Below are 17,023 nucleotides of genomic sequence, written 5' to 3'. Positions count from 1 at the left end.
ATTACTGATCTGCTCACCAAATTTCATTGAAATCTCTTCCTTAGTTTTTGAGTTATTCTGCTAACAAATAAAGATGGCAGTAAAACATTAGCTCAGTTGGCGATAGCTCCCATGATGCCGAGGGGCCGCCCCAAAGCTGTTGTACATCAATTAGTCGTCCTTAGAATCAGTTGCAGTGAAAACAACGCTCTGAGTGCATCTACCTGAACAAACTTCAGTCATGAAAGGTGAATTTCTAAACTCTTTAGCATGAACCATGACTGAGCACAGCCCCGCCTACAGACCGGGGTTCAGTTCCAGATCGCCTCAGTCCACTGAGCAGGAAATAAGTAATTAGGAGTAAAATAACCTGTGATGGACTGGCATCTAGCCTCATCTAGGTAACGCTACAGAATCCGGGGATAAGCACTGGAACCACCGGCCGCAGTGGCCTGGAGGTTCCAGGACTGACTCAACAATAAAGTTAATTAACAGTTGACTTGGTCAGAGAGACTTAAGCACATCATCTACAAACGTGGCCACATACAAAGGGAGTGGTAAGATGGCCACTCCACACACACGCAATCAAAAACTTCCACATTTATGATGCAGGTGATGGCACATGTTCAATCGTCATCAGTTCACTGTGAAAACACAAACTAGCCAAAGGTTACATCGACTGCAACGTAGCATCATCCTTCCTGCCTAGAGAAAAAAAAAAAAAAAAACACAAGTCAAACAGCTTAACACTGAAAGAAAACGTTCAGAGGCGTCAACGTGGCATTTAACTAGTCAGTCAGATACACACACGTCAGGTTTCAGTCTAAAAATAGATGAAACATCTTGGTTCTTCTGTCTTTGGTGAGTTTGCAAGAAACCATAATCTGAAATATGTAATTTGATTGTGTTAATGGAAAACAACAGGCACATTAAAGATTTTAATATCTGTCAACAAATGACAACCTGATGAGAATATTCTTCCCGTATAATGCCAACGCCACGTGCATGGGGCTTTAAACAGAACAGTATTTAAGGCAGAGTTTTTTCCAAGCCGTAAACTTCAGTGGTCTCAGATGAAGCTCTATCAGAAGAAAATATTGCAGTTCCTTGACTGGACACTTGAGGCTGGCTCCAAAAGTGAGCAACTTCCCATAGGAGCTTATGTTAAAATGTCCAACTTTAGAGCAGAAATAAACATGTTTACAGACTCACACAAAAAACTTTTTTTTTCTAATGTCTTAGCTTAAGAAGTTTTAAGACAAAGCTCTGTATAACTGGGGGCATGGCTGCTTTGAGTGACAATGACTGAGCCCAGTGATTCTTCCCCTGGACTTTAGCTCAGTGTCCGCTCAATGTGGCTGCTAGCTGTTGTGTTTTTGTGTGTCGTATTTTACTACAAACACCTGGAATAATCCATCTTGTGGTGAAGCATCCTAACAGATCCTCTAAGACATCTGTTGAAATATTCATGTTGAGTGAAACTCACATCTTATTAATGTTGTACGTTAACAGCGTTATCACTTTTAGCAGCTGTCAGTAGCTTTGTCCTGTTGATATATGATTACTGAAGAAATAAACGGCTCATAACTTTTAATATTCACCCCAAATAAAGTTAAGAGAACCATTGTACAGTCCCCAAAAATATTATTTAATAAACACCAAAACACAGGTTAGCCTGTTAGCTTATGTGGTTCAGACTGGAAGAAAGAGGTGTGTTCATGCTTCTTTCATCACACACACACACACACACACACACACACACACACACGCACACACACACACGCACGCACGCTCTGGCCCTTTATGCATTAATGAATTCATTGTGACGTAGCCAGGGTTAGAGCTGCTGCTGTCAACATGGCGACACCCACATACGGGCTTCATATCAGCGGTTCCGGGTCGCCATAGAAAACCTACGGGTAACATCACACAGAATATGCAGTCTACGTATTGTTTTTGTTTTTATTCTCCACCTATTTAGCTTAGTGGCCAACCATGGTATGGCACAGAAAACAATACCATCATTGCTGAAACAGCATTTTCTGCACCATCATAAAAGGTCTGTGTAAAACCGATGAAGGCACAAGTCATGTGACATCACGTGCATTGTGGGATCCTTTTAAACTCAGTTTGTGCACTTCTTCTAAATGTGACTCTTTCACAGACAGCAAAACCACAATGCCAGTAAAAAAAAAAAAAAAACATCATCTAGAACAATGAAAACAAACTCAGCCGGTGGTTCTGACAACAAACTTTTTCCCCCCACAAAGTGTTTTCCTCAATCATTCCAACATGGCTCTGATCTTAAAAAGTGTTTTTATTAACTCTTAAAAAATGTCCTCATGACAAATTACCATTTAGTTTGTAATTTATCGCAGCAGATTATGAGCTCACAGTACTTCTACATAAATCAGATAAACGGCATTCTGAGAAAACAAACTCAGATTTTCATGCCACTTTGTTGAATTTCTCCAGGAAATACAAACATGACATCAACCAATGACTTTTTACCTGAAATAACAAGGACGGACACACAGATGCACACACCTGCCCCTTCGTAACCGCAATCCTCCTTAAATCCAGAAAATAATCCATCAGTGGGGCCAGGAAAGAAAACTGCAGCGTGTTCACCGTATTCCTGAGTGACACAAACGCACCTCGTTTACCGACTGGTTGAATGAAGAAAAGGAGGAAGTGAATGTAGTGATTTCCCAGCATGTTGGGGGGGGGGGCGCTTCGGTCTTTATTTTTCCGGTTTGAAAGATGTTGAACATGAGATCCCTCAGCCTAGGTCAAAGGTCACAGCAAGGTGAAAGTAGAGTTGGTGACTGTCGCCGTTGACTTTGGCGATAATCTTGTGCAGACGCACTGATGGCGCCAATGAAGGAAATGCCACAAAAAAATGATGCAGAATTTTTCTCCTAGAACAGTCATCCAACAAAAGCCCACGTGTCCAGCAGTTAAACACACTCAGGTACCAAACGGGTTGCTATGGAAATGGCAGCAGAGGGGTGGATCTAAACAGCTGAACTCTGGTGATGATCTTTGTATACAAAACGACAAAAATATAAACACTTGGCGATTTCTTCTTTAAATATTACTGACAGTAGCTGCAACAGTAACAGTCTCTGATTAAAGAAAAAAAAAAGAAATGGATATAGAAATCTGTTGATACAAAACTCAGGTGGAGAAAATTTGATTTAAAAAATGAGACGTGTAGTCTAATTTTTTTGTTTTAAATAAATCGTAAACTCCTGCTCATGTTTTATTGAACCTTCAATCATCTGACACATCGTGACGAAAACATGCCTGCCTGTAGAAAGGGGCGGAGTTAACGTGTCTATTCGCAGCTTCATCTGCCACGCATGCATCACCAGTAAGGTGGGCGTGCTGTTACAAACCCACGCACGCCGTCAGTCGTCAACGAAGGTGAGCCGGCCGGGTCCCTCGTTCTTCATCCAGCGGCGGTAACGCTTCATCCGCGGGTCCATCGCCATCTTCACCTTCATCTCCTCTTCCTGCTGCCGCCGGTAAACCTGAAACACGCCACTGTCAGGACGTCGAGCTCACTTGCAACTTCAAGTCGCTCTTAATAAATAAATTAGCCGCTACCAATTAAAGTCATTAAAGTAAATCATACTTTTCACTAAATATGTTCTTCGATGTCAGTCTGTATGTTTATTAATAAATAAAGGTAAACCTCAAAGTTTTCTCGGATCCAGAGCCGTTTGTCCAGAAACGTCCGTTTGCTGCTTTCTTCCAGACTGTCAAACTGAGACTGTGACATTTTCATCAGCCTCCTGCAGGCAGACAAAAAAATTATTAAAATAAATCAAACAGCATCATATTAACGGGTTTGTTTGTTTATCACTGGTTCTCACAGTCAATCAAAACGCTGGGCTCAGGTTTGGGTGTGGCTCTACAGAAAGGGCAGTGACAAGACAAGGTTGCTAGTTGTGTTATCAGGTGATTAAAAAAAATTAATCACAAGCTTTGTGACCAATTAAATTAATTGCCCATTTTCAAGAATTACTATTACATACTGTGCACTTCAGCATTTATACAGTTTATTTTTATTATAAAAACACTGTTTTTCTTTAACATATACAGTTCTATTTTGTATTACTTATTAATTATGTTGTGGGCGTGTTGTGTCACAGTGCTATGTTGTTTTTTTTTATTCTGTGAGTGGGCTGTCAGGGCTAGTGTGCCTTGATAGTGGCGAGAGAACCCCCCCCCCTCCAAAAAAAAAAAAAAAAAAAAAATCGGTCACGTGACTCATGGTGTCATCTTGGGTTCAAAATAGCGCTGGCTGTTAATCTATCTGCACGTAAATGATGGGTTGTTGTGCATTTGGAGGCACAAATAGACACAACAAGGGCTTCAAGATGTACAGATTCCCTTCAGATCTGAACAGAAGAAAAATTTGGGAAAATAAAGTCAGCCGTGTGGGATGGAAGCTGACATCATCATCAAAGTTTTAAGACGTAAATTTATTGTTCAGTCCCATGTACAGTAAAACTCACCTAACCATCATCGTATAAACCAAATATTGCAGTCACCAGACAAAAAAAGTCCCAAAGTTTTGTATTGTTTTCCATGTAATTAACACTATATATAACGAATTTTGTACAACAGATTTTCACTCACATCGGATAAAATGTCCGGTCCGATCACAATGTACAGTAGTGTTCAGAATAATAGTAGTGCTATGTGACTAAAAAGATTAATCCAGGTTTTGAGTATTTCTTATTGTTACATGGGAAACAAGGTACCAGTAGATTCAGTAGATTCTCACAAATTCAACAAGATCAAGCATTCATGATATGCACACTCTTAAGGCTATGAAATTGGGCTATTAGTAAAAAAAAAAAAAGTAGAAACGGGGGTGTTCATAAACTGTCTGCAGCCCTTGGACCCAAAAAGAACAATTTTACTCTCTTCAGTCCACAAAATATTCCTCCATTTCTCTTTAGGCCAGTTGATGTGTTCTTTGGCAAATTGTAACCTCTTCTGCACATCTTTTATTTAACAGAGGGACTTTGTGGGGGATTCTTGCAAATAAATTAGCTTCACACAGGCGTCTTCTAACTGTCACAGCACTTACAGGTAGCTCCAGACTGTTTTTGATCATCCTGGAGCTGATCAATGGGTGAGCCTTTGCCATTCTGGTTATTCTTTTATCCATTTTGATGTTTGTTTTCCATTTTCTTCCACGTCTCTGTTTTTTTTTTGTCCATTTTTAAAGCACTGAAGATCATTGTAGATGAACAGCCTATAAGTTTTCGTATAAGTTTCCCCTCTCCAATCAACATTTTAATCAAACTACGCTGTTCTTCTAAACAATGTCTTGAACGTTCCATTTTCCGCAGTCTTTCAAAGAGAAAAGCATGTTCAACAGGTGCTGGCTTCATCCTTAAATAGGGGACACCTGATTCACACCTGTTTGTTCCACAAAACTGACGAACTCATTGACTGAATGCCACACTACTATTATTGTGAACACCCCCTTTTCTACTATTTTTTTTTTTTTACTAATAGCCCAATTTCATAGCCTTAAGAGTGTGCATATCATGAATGCTTGGTCTTGTTGGATTTGTGAGAATCTACTGGTACCTTGGTTCCCATTAACAATAAGAAATATACTCAAAACCTGGATTAATCTTTTTAGTCACATAGCACTACTATTATTCTGAACACTACTGTATTTCAAATCAAATCAATTTTATTTATATAGCGCCAAATCACAACAAACAAACAGTTGCCCCAAGGCGCTTTATATTGTAAGGCAAGGCCATACAATAATTACGGAAAAACCCCAACGGTCAAAACGACCCCCTGTGAGCAAGCACTTGGCAACAGTGGGAAGGAAAAACTCCCTTTTAACAGGAAGAAACCTCCAGCAGAACCAGGCCCAGGGAGGGGCAGTCTTCTGCTGGGACTGGTTGGGGCTGAGGGAGAGAACCAGGAAAAAGACATGCTGTGGAGGGGAGCAGAGATCAATCACTAATGATTAAATGCAGAGTGGTGCATACAGAGCAAAAAGAGAAAGAAACACTCAGTGCATCATGGGAACCCCCCAGCAGTCTAAGTCTATAGCAGCATAACTAAGGGATGGTTCACCTGATCCATCCCTAACTATAAGCTTTAGCAAAAAGGAAAGTTTTAAGCCTAATCTTAAATGTAGAGAAGGTGTCTGTCTCCCTAATCTGAATTGGGAGCTTATTCCACAGGAGAGGAGCCTGAAAGCTGAAGGCTCTGCCTCCCATTCTACTCTTACAAACCCTAGGAACTACAAGTAAGCCTGCAGTCTGAGAGCGAAGCACTCTATTGGGGTGATATGGTACTACGAGGTCCCTAAGATAAGATGGGACCTGATTATTCAAAACCTTATAAGTAAGAAGAAGAATTTTAAATTCTATTCTAGAATTAACAGGAAGCCAATGAAGAGAGGACAATATGGGTGAGATATGCTCTCTCCTTCTAGTCCCTGTTAGCACTCTAGCTGCAGCATTTTGAATTAACTGAAGGCTTTTCAGGGAACTTTTAGGACAACCTGATAATAATGAATTACAATAGTCCAGCCTAGAGGAAATAAATGCATGAATTAGTTTTTCAGCATCACTCTGAGACAAGACCTTTCTAATTTTAGAGATATTGCGCAAATGCAAAAAAGCAGTCCTACATATTTGTTTAATATGCGCATTGAATGACCTATCCTGATCAAAAATGACTCCAAGATTTCTCACAGTATTACTAGAGGTCAGGGTAATGCCATCCAGAGTAAGGATCTGGTTAGACACCATGTTTCTAAGATTTGTGGGGCCAAGTACAATAACTTCGGTTTCATCTGAGTTTAAAAGCAGGAAATTAGAGGTCATCCATGTCTTTATGTCTGTAAGACAATCCTGCAGTTTAGCTAATTGGTGTGTGTCCTCTGGCTTCATGGATAGATAAAGCTGGGTATCATCTGCGTAACAATGAAAATTTAAGCAATGCCGTCTAATAATACTGCCTAAGGGAAACATGTATAAAGTGAATAAAATTGGTCCTAGCACAGAACCTTGTGGAACTCCATAATTAACCTTAGTCTGTGAAGAAGATTCCCCATTTACATGAACAAATTGTAATCTATTAGATAAATATGATTCAAACCACCGCAGCGCAGTGCCTTTAATACCTATGGCATGCTCTAATCTCTGTAATAAAATTTTATGGTCAACAGTATCAAAAGCAGCACTGAGGTCTAACAGAACAAGCACAGAGATGAGTCCACTGTCTGAGGCCATAAGATCATTTGTAACCTTCACTAATGCTGTTTCTGTACTATGATGAATTCTAAAACCTGACTGAAACTCTTCAAATAGACCATTCCTCTGCAGATGATCAGTTAGCTGTTTTACAACAACCCTTTCAAGAATTTTTGAGAGAAAAGGAAGGTTGGAGATTGGCCTATAATTAGCTAAGATAGCTGGGTCAAGTGATGGCTTTTTAAGTAATGGTTTAATTACTGCCACCTTAAAAGCCTGTGGTACATAGCCAACTAATAAAGATAGATTGATCCTATTTAAGATCGAAGCATTAATTAATGGTAGGGCTTCCTTGAGCAGCCTGGTAGGAATGGGGTCTAATAGACATGTTGATTGTTTGGAGGACGTAACTAATGAAAATAACTCAGAACAATCGGAGAGAAAGAGTCTAACCAAATACCGGCATCACTGAAAGCAGCCAAAGATAACGATACGTCTTTGGGATGGTTATGAGTAATTTTTTCTCTAATAGTTAAAATTTTATTAGCAAAGAAAGTCATTTAATCATATTTCCATTAAACCCCTAGCATGTGGGGCCGGAGTCATTTCTGTGATTAAAAGCCCGACCGTTTATTTTTTTCATGCCGTGCTCAGACTCAGAGCTGCAGCCTGACGTGCACCTGTTAAATCAGACACAAAAGGCTGAGATTTGACACTTTTCTGCTTTCACTGTTTCGTCTGCCATCACATTATAATCGTGGTTTTACAGTGCGCACACCGTTTACATTTTGATAATGGCTCAAATACATTTGGCAGACAAAAGTTTTCAGGGGAAATTTTCAGCTGGTCATTAAATGAGGTGCAGGACCCGATTCAGGACTCCCCATAGATGTTCGGCACCTCCTGACTGTAACTAATACGTTACATACATTTCGCTCGCATCGGATAAAATGTCCCGTCCGATCGCAATGTATTTCCATTAAAAACCCCGAGCAGTCTGGACGTGCAGAGGTACAAATTAAAGTTCAGCTCTAACACTCACTGATTTGAGGAAAATGGAACCGGAGTAATTTCCCTGATTAAAAGTCCGACCATTTATTTTTTTCAAACCGTGTTCAGACTGTGACCTGAAGCCTGACGTACACCTGTTAAATCAGACACAAAAGGCTGTGATTTGACACTTTTCTGCTTTCAATCCTTTGTCTCCCATTACAACATCCCAACAGTTTTTACAGATTAAAAATGGATCAAAAAAGTCCGCAACTTTATACCACAAAGTCTAAAAGAGGAAATTGTACAGCGTACCTTTGATTTGGAGGTGATGATTGTAGAAAGAAAAGCTTATTGAGGGTCAAATTAGTCCAGAATAAAGTATAATCCAGAGACAAAACTCACGCACGTCAATGCATTACACAGAGTTACAGAGCTGCAGCTGCATAAATCAGGTTTTAAATTAATTAAATAAATCTTCACAAATTGTAAATTTATGTAAATTTGATAGCTTAACTAGTTTTATATTTATTTTGATAGCACCTGTACCTTGATGTGTTGTTGTATGTGGTTAAATGATTCAAAAAAATGTTGAAAACATTAAAGGTTCATTCAGTAGTTCAGCGCAGTTGGGCCCAAAATGGTGCCACGCTCTGAGTTGACACCACTCTCTCTATCAAGGCACACCAGTCAGAGGGCAGAAGGGCATGCTGGGAGCTGACCTGATGAGGTAAAGCTTCTCATCGTCGCCGTACTCCTCACGGCAGATAGTGAAGCGGTACACCCAGCCGGCGTACCATGTGACGTAGGTAGTCAGGTAGTACGGGAAGAGGATGATTTGGCACAGCAAGATGTCTGTCACATTCGGCTTCTGGTAGCCACCTTTAATGTCGATCTTGTTCTTGATGATGTCACGGATTACCTCCTCCTCCTGCTCTCGGATCTCCTCTTTGGAGCGCCGGTTCTTGCCTTTCTCCTTGGAGCGGTTGAGTAGGCCCTGCTGTTTGGCGATCTCAGTGGCCTGGATTCGATACTTGGGTACGGTCACCAGATAATTGATGGCCTCGTTGTAGCTGCTGCACCAGCTGTAGTACTGCATCAGAGAGGCAGAGATATCACACATTCACACCATGTATGAAAACTGAAACGTCAAAACATTAACTCGGTGTCAGTGATTCTCCTCATCTGAGTCACACTAAGTAGCCGTTTGACACAAAGCCATTCCAGGATCCTCCAGAGACCCACTCATCCATTTTCAATTAGGTATTAGTCAAAACAAGCAGATCCACACGAAGCGTGTTTCCACTGCTGCTCTGATAAATGTTTTCAAAAACACACATTATCCCCCACGGTTGTGCCGATGCCTCTAAGACAGAGGTGTCAAACTGATTCCAGAAAGGGCCAGGAGTGTGCAGGTTTCTTTTGTAACCACCCCCCTCAATCAGGTGATTTCACTGATTAACTGATTCCATCTGCTAAAGCTGATGTTAATCAGTTAATGTGTGTTAATCAGTTAACCACTGATCATCCTTGAGATGCTTCTACAGCTTAACTGAATCCACCTGGGGTAAATTCACTTGATTGGACATGATTTGGAAAGACATACACCTGTCTACATATAAGGTCCTACAGTTGACAGTGCATGTCAGAGCACAAACCAAGCATGAAGTCAAAGGAATTGTCTGTAGACCTCCGAGACAGGATTGTCTCAAGGCACAAATCTGAGGAAGGGTATAGAAACATTTCTGCTGCTTTGAACGTCCCAGTGAGCACAGTGGCCAACATCATCCGTAAATGGCAGACGTTCGGATCCACCAGGACTCTTCCTAGAGCTGGCCCCCCGTTAAAGTGGGTGAGCGGGGGAGACAGGCATTAGTCAGGGAGGTGACCAAGAACCTAATGGTCACTCTGTCAGAGCTCAAGGATTTCTCTGTGGAGAGAGGAGAGCCTTCCAGAAGGACAATACACCAATCAGGCCTGTATGGCACCTGAAAAACTCTCATACCATGAGAACCAAAAATTCTCTGGACTGATGAGACAAATATTGAATTCTTCTGTGTCATGTTTGGAGGAAACCAGGCACCATCCCTACAGTGAAGCATGGTGGTGGCACCATCATGCTGTGGGGATGTTTTTCAGTGGCAGGAACTGGGAGACTAGTCAGGATTGAGGGAAAGATGAATGCAGCAATGTACAGAGACATCATGGATGAAAACCAAATCCAGAGTGCGCTTGACCTCAGACTGAGACGATGGTTCATCTTTCAGTCAATGACTCGAAGCACACAGTCAAGATATCAAAGGAGTAACTTCAGGACAACTCTGTGAATGTCCTTGAGTGGCCCAGCCAGAGCCCAGACCTGAAACTTATTGACAATCTCTGGAGATATCTGAAAATGTCTGTGCACTGATGCTCTACATCCAACCTGATGGAGCTTGAGAGGTGCAGCAAAGAGGAATGGACAAAACTGCCCAAAGATAGGTGCACCAAGCTTGTGGCATCATATTCAAGAAGAATTGAGACTGTAATTGCTCGTGCAACAAAATACTGCACAAAGGGTGTGAATACTTATGTGTGACTTCTTTGTTTTTTAATTTTTAAGAAATTTGCAAAGAAAAAAATTTTTTTCATGTTGTCATTATGGGGTGTTGTGAGTAGAATTTTGAGGGAAAAAAATTAATTTACTCCATTTTGGAATAAGGAGAATGAAATGTAGAAAAAGTGAAGTGCTGTGAACACTTCCGGATGCACTGTAAGCTTGTTTGCCTGGACCACAAACTATCAGACAACATGACACCGGTTCACTGGTTCCAAGCCTGCGAACCTGCTGGATTTAGTCTGGTTAAAGTTGAGATAGTATGACTTTAAAATGGTTAACAAACAGCTTTAAATGTGATACATGGTTTTTAAAAAAGGCTTTTGGAGGTCAGACCTGGAAGATGGAGATGGCACAGACTGTGATGAGGATGACAAGTCTGACATCCACTTTGGGGGCGAGGCGTCGGCGGTAGTAGGCGTAATAGTGCTGGTAGTATTCATCCGGGTGGTCCAGCATGTAGTCGTAGTCTCGCCGACTGTCCTCATCCTGCGTGGACACAAAACCAGAGGATAGAGTTTGTTGAAAATTAAGATTGTAATGTTTCAGTTTATTTTGTACTGTTCTTTAATCCAGATCATTCAAAAGAATCTGGTTTCAAATGGTTCCACACCAAGGACGGCCTGCAGGTGCAGAACCGTCACCTGATTAAGACTAAGTCTAGTTAAACACAGCTGGGTGTGGCATGCAGCCACACCCAGTGTGGGTGGGGCTTCTGGTAATGGTGATCCTGTTACACGGATCAAACGTAAAACCGATGTTTGGAACAGTTTTGCTCAAAGTGAAAAAGAGTTGGATGAAACAATAAATGATCAGAACTGAGAAGTATTAATATTTTTTCCTACTTTTATCACTTGCTCAAACAGATGCAGAAAGTCGGGTTTCATCAGCACAACAGAGGACATTTATTCCAATAATTTTTTACAATTTATCCAAAATGTTCCATGTGAAAGCAGAACAGCAGAGAAGTGGAGAAAACCTCTCATGTTTATTTTTACGCAAAAGACAAAACAACTTTATTAAACAGATCGACGCTCCAACCCATCTGACAGAAGGTCATCTGACCAAGAACATTCCCTCTGAACACGTGAAAGCAGCGGGAACATATTTAAGGTCGCGGCCAGTCTCAGGATAAGGGTCAAAATTAGGGTAATACTCAGTGTCAGAATCAAGGTCAGGGCCACGGTCAGAGTCAGACTCAGGGTCAGAGTCAGATTCATGAATAGGGTTATTTTTGCTCATCCCATATGTTCTGAAACTGGTAATCCAATAGAATAGTATGTAGTGCTCCAAGTGGGATTATCTGTTCTAAAATGGATTTAAACTACACTAACCATCTTTAATCCCATTATTTTTCAGTGCATTTTTAATAATTTAATTATAAGAAATGTGAAGCTGTGCTGAGAATTCAAAACCTTGTAACTTTTTAAAATGAAGGTTTGAATTCTTCTGAAGAATATCATTAACACAGAAACCAAAAGTCTGGTTTGTTACAAATTTTCCTATTAAAGTGTCTGAAAATGCAAAATACAAGAATAAGTTTGACCATTTTTTTCAGCACGAGATGTTTCATCATCTTCAAAATAAAGAAAGTTTGTGATGAGCATTGACCACAAACCCTAATGTTTGTTCCTCTGTGACATCAGCGGGTTTTTTTTATTGCCACCTATTGGTGTTTTGAGGCTTGGGTGAGGGTGCTGTTGCAGAAATAAGCAGTTTATCAGTCTCTTGCACCTTACTGCGCTTTTATTTTATTTTTATAATTAATCATTGGTGCTACTGACTGGTTGTCACCAACGAAGTTTTGTTGTTTATTACAATGACAATAAAGTCTCTCTAATTGCTTATCTTATCTTTGTCAAACACCATTAAATACAAAGAACACAACAGTGGCTACATCACACTGAAGAGCAAGGTAAGATGGAGCAGTGGCGTTACCATGGCAACAAGTGCGTAGTTTGAGCGTTGATCTGCAGCAAAAACAAAGACATTAGTTCGTAAAGACGGTTTGGATTCTGACTCCGCCTCCAGAAGTGATTCACAGAGCAGAAATATCTGTGAGATAGTGAGTGAGGGTGGATTTGACCTCTGCCGTCTCCGTGAGAGCGTCACACCGTGATGGTACGTGTCGTGGACAGCTAAAGACCTGCAGTATTTTTTTCCATAAAGGTTTGTATAACAATGCTCAAAGCTGGACGGTCGTGTTTACGTCTACTAAACACGTGTGACGTCACAGAGAGAAACAAAGATGGAAGACTTGTTAAATTAAGACAAATGCTCTGTCTAATTACCGTGAATAAATAAATAAGTTTCACGTCATTAGATTTGTGATCGCTGTGACGTTTTTTCTACTGTCGGCATGTGAATGCTAGTGTTTTGCTTAGAAATCATTTTAGGACCGACGGGTTCTTTTTTTTTTTTTAACGACTGACTTTAAGTTAATCTTTAAAGAGTTTTTTTTCTTTATGTCTGACAGGCTGTTTAATTAATAATTGACTTTAAGTTACCCAGTTCTTTTAATTATTTTTTTATTTGACTGATCTTTTTTTAAATTACTGAAAGTGTCTTTGTAATTACAAACACAATGTTATTTTATTTGATTTCATTATTTTTTTAGACTGACACATCACTGTTGTTGTTTTGTTTGTTTTTTTTTAAAGGCCCTGCAGTTTAAGTGTGACGTTTAAAAACAGTGATGACGTGTTGAAGCAAACTTTGAGTTTCTTTTCAGACCTACCTTTAAGGTTTCGTAGGCGGTGGCGATCAGCAGAAACTTCTGCTCGGCGGACTCTTGAGTCTCTCCCTCGGCTCCCAGATCTCCCGATCGGAACCGGTCCGGGTGGTACCGGCGGGCCAGCTGCCGGTAGGCGCGTGCGATCTCCGCCTTGGAAGCTTCCCGCGTGACGCCGAGCACTTCGTAGCAGACCTGAGTGCCGCAATAAAGACCCTCCAGCAGCGCCGAGACCGCCGGCACCAGACACACCGAGAGCAGCAGCGGCGCCAGCAGCCACCGAGGCCGTCCGAATCGGACACAGGAGCCCGAACCTCCGCTGCTCCGCTCCGGGACCGCAGCCATCACCGACACCGCTGCAGCCAGGCTGTCGCAGTCTGATGACGTCACAGATTAGTTAAAAAAAGTCTTCCATTCCACCTGTTGGTTAAGTGAAGTTTTAGTTCCAAAATGTAAACACGAGAGTTTGTTCATTTTTTTTTTCTTTTTTTAAAAAGATGATAAGTGTCACAAGCTCTAAACACAAATCCTGGAGGTTGGAGATGGAACAGTTAGAAAACAAAAGATAAGAGAAATGAAACAGCCTACTGTTATGACTTTCATATGTTTTACACTTTATACATTTATACATTTGAACTGCTTAGTGTCCTTGCGTGACTGAAATGTGTCTTTAAGTTCACCAGCACCTCATATGGGTAAATTCTTCTGTTGGATCAAAACTCCTCTGGTTAAACAAAACAGCTCTTATTCCACAGTTGACATGTTGTCTACCAACGTTTTACTCCCTAAAAATGTATCAAACAAGATGTGCGAAGACCTCTCACTGTCTCCGCTCCAAGACCTTCGACCCTCCCAGCAGATACTCTCTTGCTGTTATAATCGTGTGCTGCTCGGTCACTTTCAGCTTTATTTATATTGTTTGCACATACAAGGAATTTGATCTGGTGCTATTGCTGAATAAACAATCGGAAAAGAAAAAACTTATATAAGAAGTAAAAGAGTCAAATACACAAAACTACATTCACTGTTAAATAGATAAAAAGTAATGAAATGGGACAATGCAAAAACACGTGATTGGGGTACAGGTGTACAGTATCTTTCAGTGCAGGGATGACCAGTCTGTGCTTTATGGTAGTGGGGAGGGAGGCAGAGTAAGTGGGGGTCTCTGGTATTATTGAGTCCAGCTACGGATGGAAAGAAGCTGTTTTTGTGTCTTGAGGTTTTGGTCCTGATGAAGCTCAACCTCCTGCCAGAGGGGAGGGTGACAACAATTTTACGTCCTGAGTCAGAGGGATCAGTCACAATCTGCCTTGCTCGCCTCAGGGCCCTGAACACATACAGGTCTTGTAGGGATGGCAGATTGCAATCACTCACCTCTGCTGCATGGATGATACGCTGCAGTCTACTCCTGTCCTTGGCAGGGAGGATGGATTCAGTGATGGCAGTGTAGAAGTTCACCATCATTGTTTTTGGGCGGTTGAACTTCCTCAGCTGCCACAGAAAATACATCCTGTGCTGTGCTCTCTTGATGTGAGAGCTGACGTTTGGCTCCCACTTCAGGTCCTGGGTGATGGTGATCCCCAGGCAGCGCAAGGACTCCACAATGGCAACTAGGGAGTCACTCAGGGTGATGGGGTTGGCCAGATTCTTTCTGAAGTCAACAACCATCTCTACTGTCTTGAGGGCATTGAGCTCCAGGTGTTCTGTCTGTACCAGGACACCAGGTGGTCGATTTCCTGTCTTGAACTTCATGAGCTTCACAGACTGGTGACTGGGGGTGCAGCTGTTGGTGTACAGGGAGAGGAGGAGAAGAGAAAGAATGCAGCCTTGGGGGAATCCGGTACTGATGGGCCGTGTGTTGGAGATGTGTCCACCCAGCTTCACATGCTGCCTCCTGTTAGACAGGAAGTCAGTGATCCACCTACAGTTGGAGTCAGGCACACCAAGCTGCGAGAGCTTGTCCTGCAACAGGGCCGGGCTGTAGTTTTCTCTGGGCCCCTCCCCAATCGGACCGGGAGTGACATGTTTAGCCGCATGTTCTCCTTGAATTGCTGGCTGTCTGAGTGGTGTCCAAAAAATGAGGTGGGCTTCATAGATAATTGGCAAAGCTTCTGGGGAAAACCTGGTCTTGTTAGGAGAGACGGCATCCATCCCACTTTGGATGGAGCAGCTCTCATTTCTAGAAATCTGGCCAATTTTCTTAAATCCTCCAAACCGTGACTATCCAGGGTTGGGACCAGGAAGCAGAGTTGTAGTCTTACACACCTCTCTGCAGCTTCTCTCCCCCTGCCATCCCCTAATTACCCCATCCCCGTAGAGACGGTGTCTGCTCCCAGACCACCAATAACCAGCAAAAATCTATTTAAGCATAAAAATTCAAAAAGAAAAAATAATATAGCACCTTCAACTGCACCACAGACTAAAACAGTTAAATGTGGTCTATTAAACATTAGGTCTCTCTCTTCTAAGTCCCTGTTGGTAAATGATATAATAATTGATCAACATATTGATTTATTCTGCCTTACAGAAACCTGGTTACAGCAGGATGAATATATTAGTTTAAATGAGTCAACACCCCCGAGTCACACTAACTGTCAGAATGCTCGTAGCACGGGCCGGGGCGGAGGATTAGCAGCAATCTTCCATTCCAGCTTATTAATTAATCAAAAACCCAGACAGAGCTTTAATTCATTTGAAAGCTTGACTCTTAGTCTTGTCCATCCAAATTGGAAGTCCCAAAAACCAGTTTTATTTGTTATTATCTATCGTACCGTTACTGTGAGTTTCTCTGTGAATTTTCAGACCTTTTGTCTGACTTAGTGCTTAGCTCAGATAAGATAATTATAGTGGGCGATTTTAACATCCACACAGATGCTGAGAATGACAGCCTCAACACTGCATTTAATCTATTATTAGACTCTATTGGCTTTGCTAAAAAAGTAAATGAGTCCACCCACCACTTTAATCATATCTTAGATCTTGTTCTGACTTATGGTATGGAAATAGAAGACTTAACAGTATTCCCTGAAAACTCCCTTCTGTCTGATCATTTCTTAATAACATTTACATTTACTCTGATGGACTACCCAGCAGTGGGGAATAAGTTTCATTACACTAGAAGTCTTTCAGAAAGCGCTGTAACTAGGTTTAAGGATATGATTCCTTCTTTATGTTCTCTAATGCCATATACCAACACAGTGCAGAGTAGCTACCTAAACTATGTAAGTGAGATAGAGTATCTCGTCAATAGTTTTACATCCTCATTGAAGACAACTTTGGATGCTGTAGCTCCTCTGAAAAAGAGAGCTCCGTGGTATAACTCACAAACTTGCAGCTTAAAGCAGATAACCCGTAAGTTGGAGAGGAAATGGCGTCTCACTAATTTAGAAGATCTTCACTTAGCTTGGAAAAAGAGTCTGTTGCTCTATAAAAAAAGCCCTCCGTAAAGCTAGAACATCTTTCTACTCATCACTAATT

General features: G+C 41.3%; 1 protein-coding gene across 1 annotated transcript; it reads right to left on the bottom strand.

The window, feature by feature from the left end:
• Positions 1-2,281: 2,281 nt before the first annotated feature.
• Positions 2,282-13,930, bottom strand: dnajc25 (DnaJ (Hsp40) homolog, subfamily C, member 25). Its single transcript, XM_034192570.1, has 5 exons — positions 13,553-13,930; positions 11,152-11,304; positions 8,942-9,312; positions 3,680-3,779; positions 2,282-3,515 (listed from the first exon to the last, which is right to left on the bottom strand). Exons 1-5 carry the CDS (start codon positions 13,889-13,891, stop codon positions 3,393-3,395), a joined length of 1,086 nt encoding a protein of 361 aa, XP_034048461.1. The 5' UTR covers positions 13,892-13,930; the 3' UTR covers positions 2,282-3,392.
• Positions 13,931-17,023: the final 3,093 nt, after the last annotated feature.

This window comes from Thalassophryne amazonica, chromosome 17 (genome assembly GCF_902500255.1).
Source record: "Thalassophryne amazonica chromosome 17, fThaAma1.1, whole genome shotgun sequence".
Classification (NCBI taxonomy): Eukaryota; Metazoa; Chordata; class Actinopteri; order Batrachoidiformes; family Batrachoididae; genus Thalassophryne; species Thalassophryne amazonica.
Note: the sequence above shows the minus strand (reverse complement) of the source record. Positions and strands in the feature narration are given on the sequence as shown.